The 7,138-nt window shown below is 50.8% G+C and overlaps 2 protein-coding genes across 2 annotated transcripts in view; both read right to left on the bottom strand.

Annotated features, from left to right (window-relative positions):
- BLMH (bleomycin hydrolase) overlaps positions 1-180 on the bottom strand; it is a 16,289-nt gene extending 16,109 nt beyond the window's left edge. Inside the window, exon 1 of the mRNA XM_041423076.1 lies at positions 86-180. Within this exon, the coding sequence (XP_041279010.1) occupies positions 86-98 (13 nt within the window). The 5' untranslated portion in view covers positions 99-180. The remainder of the gene's footprint in view (positions 1-85) is intronic.
- Positions 181-2,136: 1,956 nt separating this feature from the next.
- On the bottom strand, positions 2,137-5,479 carry TMIGD1 (transmembrane and immunoglobulin domain containing 1). Its single transcript, XM_041423077.1, has 5 exons — positions 5,401-5,479; positions 4,210-4,488; positions 3,140-3,418; positions 2,444-2,547; positions 2,137-2,169 (listed from the first exon to the last, which is right to left on the bottom strand). Exons 1-5 carry the CDS (start codon positions 5,477-5,479, stop codon positions 2,137-2,139), a joined length of 774 nt encoding a protein of 257 aa, XP_041279011.1.
- Positions 5,480-7,138: the final 1,659 nt, after the last annotated feature.

The following is a 7,138-nucleotide window of genomic DNA, read 5'->3' as shown; positions in this document are numbered from 1 at the left end:
ATCCCCCCCCTCCCCGGTAACCGCCCCCCATCGCTGAGGTACGGCTGTATCCCCTCACGGACGGAGCCCCCCGGCCCCCCCTCACCGCGGGCGTTCATGGCGGCACCGGCAGCACGATCCCGAGGCGGAAGCGGCTCTTATAGCGCCGGCACCGGAAGCCGGAAGAGGGGCCCGGGGCCGCGGCCGGGGGCGAGGGGGGGAGCGGCGACGGGAGGGCGGATGGCGAGAGGCGAGGGACACGTTTAGTGCGGGGGAGCGGGTGGGGCGGCCCCTCACAGAGACTCACCGTTCTGGCACCTCACACCGGTCCCTGGCAGCGATCCCTGAATCCCTGACAACGACCCCTCACACGGACCCTGGCAGCGATCCCTGACAACGACCCCTCAATGGACCCCTCTCGGCGGCCCCTCGCACCAACGCCCTCACAGGGACCCCTTACATCGGCCCCTCACAGGGACCCTTCAAAGGGACCCCTCACAGGGACCCCTTGCACCGACCTCTCACAGAGGCCCCTCACAGGGACCCCTTACACTGACTCCTCACAGGGACCCCCTCACAGGGACCCCTCACAGGGACCCCTCACAGGAGCCCTCACACCCACACAGCCCCTCTCCAGAACCTTCCCCACTGCCTGCAGTCCGTGGCCTCCCCGCCCCGATGAGGGTCAGTGCTGGGGGCTGTTTGTGGCACAGTGTCAGTGCCTGGGGCACAGGCTGGGCTCTGCAGCGCTGGTGTCACCCTGGGTGAGTGGCACCCATCTGGAGCACCCTCATTCCACCGTCCCCAGCTCGATCCGCACGGTGTCACCCCCTGCTCTGTGGCAGATCAACAGGAGGGTTTGGGACAGCTCCCCGCAGCTGGTGGTGTTGAGGCCAAGTGCCCAGGAACATGAGGTGGCACCGCTGTGGCACCTTGAGGGACCTCCCTGAGTCAAAGACATGCTCTGGATCACACTCCAGATCAAGCTGCTGAATTTTCCTCTTGAGGAACTGCCTGCTCCTCTGAGAAGCGCTGGTGCTTCACTGTCTCACACTGATTTACAGTCCATTACAGTATTAGTAATGGACTATTCCAAGGCATGATGAGGCCTTGCCAGGACCTTGAGAAAAGTGCTTGAGTGGCACATTTGTTGGGGGAAGGGATGGATGGAGATGTTTTCCACCCATCGTGGCGCTGGAGCAATCACACTGAAACTTCACTGTGTGTCATCAAGCACCTGGGGCTGCCCCAAGCCCTGGTGAGCCACGGAGACAGGAGCTGCAGCAGCAGTGCTGAGTGCCAGGCAGCTTTTGGGCTGGCAAGAGAAGCTGAGATGCCCACAGGATCATTGGGAAGGGGCAGAGGGTTGGGTGGCCACCACCCCAACGCCCTGTGGAATGGCACTGCAGGACAGAAAGCAGCTGTCAGCCCAACACCTCACTTTATTTGTGTGCATCAGAATGCAGTAGAGATTGCTCTGTAGACTGATCCACAGCCCACATGCCTGACTGCACATGCATTCCTTGTTGGAATAAGCATGGAGGGCAAGAGCTGGCATCATCTCATGCAGCCCACCTGCCTGGATGGTGCTCCAACGAAAGGTTCCCAGTGGCCAGTTCTAACAGTTCTGACCCTCTAAGCAGCAGCTTAGAATCAACAGATGCAAAGAACGACTTGTATTTTGAAAAAACATATAAACTTGATCCCAAAAATCCAGTTTCAGTGCTTTATCTCATCATCTCACACAATGGCTTTGCTTGACCACTAGAAATGATGTTTTCTGGGTGTTCTTCACCTGCAGCAAAATGAACAGAAGAAACGAAAAATCACCTCCTAGAAAAAAAAAACACCACAAGTGAGTTGAATTCATCTGGGCTGTGTTCAGCTCCAGAAAGCTGCCAGCAGGCTGAGGATATGACATTAGGGTTTTTTCCCTTCCAGTGGTTACACACAGAGGTAGCCAGAGCCCTGGGATGGCCAGGGAAGGGCAGGATTTGTTTGTGTCCTGTCATGTTCCCAGGGACCCCTCTCTGCTGGGATGTTCACCAGCCAGAGCAAGAGCTGGGTGGGTTTATTATGCTAAGTGAACTTTTTCAGGTTCTGCCAATTTTAAAGAAGGAATTCATTTGGAATGAGTGTGAATAAGCAGTCAAATACTTACAGAGCTGTTTCTTTTGGTTTCTTGAAGCACTGAAAATAAAAGAAAAAAGCAGTCCTGTTATCATTCACATTTCCTGGCTGTGGGGATATTGTTACAAATATTGCAAGTACATAATGCCTTCCACATGAAATATCTAATATTTGATTTTTCTACTGGTAATTCTAAAGCAGGAGGTAGTTTGTAGCAGTTTTCTAACAGTGAAAAGCAACACTACGAAATAGAATAGAAAAGGTAGAAAAAAACCCCAGGGCACTGCAGCAAACAATACTAATTTTTTTCCTATGAAACTAGAGCTTTCCATACCTTTAAAAATTTATCTTTTCGAGCCACAATTCCAAAAAGTATTGTGATTGTAACCACCACGACAGCAGCAATAACAGCCTCCTTGGGAAAAACAGGTTTTTTATCTGTCAGGAAAGAAGAAATTGGATATATGAGAAATTCGTGCAGTCACATAACCCAGAACATTTCACAGGACTGGGCAAAGACATTTCTTTTCCCACAGCTGTCGCTGCTGAATTAACTGTTGCTCTCCCTGCTGTCTCCAGACTGACTCTGTGTGTTAGTCCCCTGGAGAGAAAGGAGCTGAACCTGTATTTTAATGAACTGAAGCACAACTTCTCTCGCCTTAAGCAGCAATTTGGGCATGACAGAATCCTGTGGTCACAATAAGATGCTTCAAGCAAGACCTGAGGTGCTTTAAACCACACTTGAGCGTGCCCTGTCAGCGTGGCAAGAGCAGCAGTGGGATGAGCCTGCCCCGGGTCACACTTGCCAAATGCTTTTGAACAAGAGGCAGAGCAGGAAAGGCCCTTCCTGGTGCTGTGGTCCCAGGCACAGGGGCAGGGAGAGCTCCTTGCTCTTGCTGTGCCCTCAGAAATCCATGCAGGGAATTTACCACACTCCACTCACCCTTCGTAATATAAATGGATTGTTGACATTATAAAAGAGAACAGAGAGTTATCTGTAAAGCTCATTATTCAGCAGCAGCCTTGTTACCTTCAACTATGAGGTGGAAATCCCTTGTCCCATTTCCCAGGCGTGATTCCACCACGCAGGTGTAGGTCCCGTTGTCAGACTTCTGCACTTTGCTGATGGAGAGCTGAAAGACCTCACTGGTCTGGTACAGCTTGTGGCGACTTTGCTGCAGGGTCAGGAGCTGGTTGTCCTTTAACCAGGTGCTTTGGGCTTGAGGGTTGGATTTGGAGTTGCAGGTCAGAGTAACATCTTTCTCTTCTTCCACATAGAGGGTCTCCTCTCCACTCAGCTGGGGAGGGACTGTTCACAGGAATGCAGTTCAACAGGTCATTAATAATGCTGCTCATAGAATCACAGAACCATTTAGGTTGGAAAAAGGATTCTCAAATTGAGTCCAGCCATTAACCCAGCACTGCCAGGGCCGTCACAAAAACATGTCCCCATGTGCCACATCTACGCATCATTTAAATCCCTGCAGGGGTAGTGTCTCCACTGCTGCCCTGGGCAGCCTGTGCCAGGATTGATGACTCTTTCAGTAAAGGAATTTTCCTTAATACCCAGTCTAAGCCTCCTCTGGCACAACTTGAGGCTATTTCCTTTTATCACTTTTTGCTTGGGAGAAGAGACCGACTCCACGTTGCTCCAGCCGCGTAGAATACCCACATTTAACACAAAATAAGTTCCCTTCACACATCCCTCTTGCTCCTGGTTCAGTGTTCTAACAGATCACAGTAGTGCAGCCTTTCCTGATCCCTGGGAATGAGGAGGGCAGCCAGTAGCAAAGACTGTCACTCCAGTATTTCCTCTGCCCTGACTTGTATCCTTGGGAAATAATCTAGGTGGAGGCAGGGACATGTGCAGAGTATCCTTCTTAAGGGCCCACCCACTCCTATAAAAGAGCCCTTAGATCAGCCATAAGCACCACTGTGGGAAGGGAGTGCCTTATCACGTGAGTTATCTCCTCCTAAACGCATTTTTTCTCGGTGAAGACAGCGTACAAGGGTGCAAAACACCGCCCAGACAGAGCTGCTCAGCCCACGACTCCATCCCACCCCAGGCATTCCACACAGGAATCCACCACGGCCACTCACACTGCACATCCAGGGTCACAGACACCTGCACAGACTTGTCCCGAGCCAGCCTGCACGTGAAGGTGACTCCGTTGTCAGACTCGTTGACAGGGGATATGCAGATGTTGCTGATGTTCACTTTATTGCCATCTTTCAGGTCCACTTGCCCAGTTCCGCGGTACCAGAGCAGCTCCTCGGCCTGGCTGCTGTTGTGCACCAGGCACGAGAGGGAGATGGCAGGGCTGAGCCCCGTAGACAGGGTGAAATCAGCAGCGTGGTTATTTACAGACAGGTCCAATCCTGCAGAAGAAGGAGGACAAGGACATTTGAGCATCCTAAGCCACACTCTTCCCACAAAAGCTGCCATGCTCACTTCTCCAGGCCTCAACCCTGGAGGAGGGATGAGACTTTCAGGCTTCAATCTAACAGCTGTTTTCAGGTGGAATTTTAGTTTTTGAGGCAAGAAGCTGTCTTCATCACAAAGCTCCCTCCGCAGTTATTTAAAATACAAATCAGCCTTTTGCAGTGTGAACACCAAGACCTGTGACAACAAAATATCTGAAGCCAGAACTGACAATGTGACACCCAGCAAAAGGTTATTCCCATCCCATCACCCTCCTGCTGCCAGTCACTGCTGCAGCACCACTGTGCTCAGTGTTTGATACTCTGTTTTTCAGTAGGAGCAGGATGCCCTTGGGAGTATAAATGAGTAAATCAGCCCCTCAGCTGTATCCTGGCTGTTGCAGAGCTGCCAATTTATCAAAGGTACAAACCTCAGGACATACTAAATGAACAACCAGTGTGGGAAATGAATTATTGTAATGGGATGAAACTCACTAATAATGAATAAAAAAATATAGCTCAGATTGTAAAGGTATTAAGGTCCTGTGAATATAAAGAAGTCTGAAGGTCTCTGTCTGAAGGTGTTCCCAGGTGGCCAAACCTATCACACTTCTCACTGCTTAGAGCAGGTTTGGAAACTATGGCCTCATCATCCCTGCTGCAATAATGCTTCAAAACACTGACATTTCCCCATTCCCTTCTCTGCTGCTCCCAAATCAGAGGTCAGTTTTCAGACAGTCCTCTGGGGATGACCTCCAGAACACTCAAAATCTGGGATGCTGCTGTGCCACATCACCCAGCCCTGGGCAGTTTCAATAATTGGTGTGATGGGGCTTGGACAAAGCCAGGGTGGATTTTTCCATTGCTTACCTGTGGCCACACATGCCAAGAAGGAAACAGCAAGGACGGGCACTCCGTGGGGCACGGTGGGGCTGCGTCTCTGCGCCATCTCGGAGCAGAGCTGGCTCTGTGGGAGAGAGGATCACAGCACTGCTGCCTCTGCCCAGGGCTCGCAGGGGTTAATCCCTGCAACCATCAGACACCCCGGGGAGAGCCTCCACAGCGGGCACAGGGTCACCAGGGAATAAACTGAGTCCATCGTTGCCGGGCATTTTCCAGTTCAGAGCAGATTCAAGGGGGTTTTATGTCTCTAATCTCCATTACATGAGTTTGTTGTCCCTGATCACCTGTCAGTCTGGGGAACCCATCTCTGGATCAGGTAGCACTGGACTTACCTTGGCAAGAGTCTCTGGAGAGGCTGCTTCGGCTGGGAAGTGCACAGTTCTTTCCCCTCCTTATTTATAGGGTCTGAATTTTAATATTTTATGGTTGTTCAGTAAGAAGGGAGTCTATAAAATGGGTTCAAGGCCTCGCTCAGTTCCTGGATTTCTGAGCTCCCACAAGACTGAAGTATTTGCTGGGCTCTGCTGCCTGTTTTATGAGACTTTCTGAGGCAATGAGTAACTAATGAGAGAGTTCCTGCATCAGCCATAAAGACTTTCAGCCAAAAATAATACCTTTTTTCCCCCCAAGCTTTCTGTGTGTTCACAGCACTATTTCAAGCCACAGGGATTTTATCCCAGATTATTCTAGAGCAGGAGTAGACTTTGATTTGTCCCTTTCTGCCCAAAGCTCCATTGCCATGTCCTCCTTTGAGTGGAAAATGAGAAAATTCACTGATTCAGACTTTGAACTGCATGTTGGCAGAGGAGAGAGCAGACACTGTCCTGCTCAGCAGCATGTACCCCAGGCTGCTCTTGTGCTTAGCTCAGCCCTGGGCACCCCCAGCACAGAGCAAGGGGGTCTGTCCCAGCTGTCCCCTCTGCTGGGGCAGCTGTGCCTGGGCTGTGTGTCCAGGGCACAACTGAAGCACTTGGCTGTGTGGAAATCTGTCTGAGATTGCTGTTTGCACCTCAGAGGGTGATGGTGATGTGGTCACAAAGCACGGGGTCCTATCAGCCTTCAAATGTGCTGTCACTGCTGCCAGTGTCCTTGCAGGCACATCGCTCATCAGGAATGGGCTCAGCAGAGCCATAAAGTGCATTTCATGAGCAGGAGGAGCCTGGGATGTGTCCTTGGTGTTTTCTTGGCCTGTGGACACTGTGTCTCAGCTCAGTGACACAGAAATGGGCAGGGAGGGCTCCTGCTCTGGGGCTGCTGCCTGCACACACAGCACAGGAGCACACAGCACTGCTTATTTGTGGGGCTGTTGCAAACAAGGGTCACCTTTGAGTGTTTCTTAATGGAATTCTTTCTGTGTTTATGGGTTTACCCTTAAAACCTACAGGGAATCATTCTTGGTTAAAAAAATATATGTGTACAAAAGTCCCTTGAAGAGAGAGTTCTCAGTCCCCCTACTAAAAAACTGTCCTGTCCTTGTAGAATTCAACTAAATGTTGGCTTATGATTCAGTACAAATTTTAATCCCAATGCTCTTTCTAGGAGTAAAGGATCTCTGTGGTTTGGAATTGAGTTGAAATAGAGAGGGATTCAAAGGAGTAGACTGGGAAATAGCTCATGTGTTCCCACCACAATGTGAGCCAAAGACAGGAAAGTGAAGTCCGTGCTCCCTCTGGTCACTGCACTGCGCTGATTGACACTCTGGAGA

The sequence above is a fragment of the Onychostruthus taczanowskii genome, unplaced genomic scaffold, assembly GCF_017590055.1.
Source record: "Onychostruthus taczanowskii isolate IOZ18803 unplaced genomic scaffold, ASM1759005v1 scaffold75, whole genome shotgun sequence".
NCBI lineage: Eukaryota > Metazoa > Chordata > Aves > Passeriformes > Passeridae > Onychostruthus > Onychostruthus taczanowskii.
The sequence above is the reverse complement of the archived record's forward strand: the minus strand, read 5'-3'. Positions and strand labels throughout refer to the sequence as shown.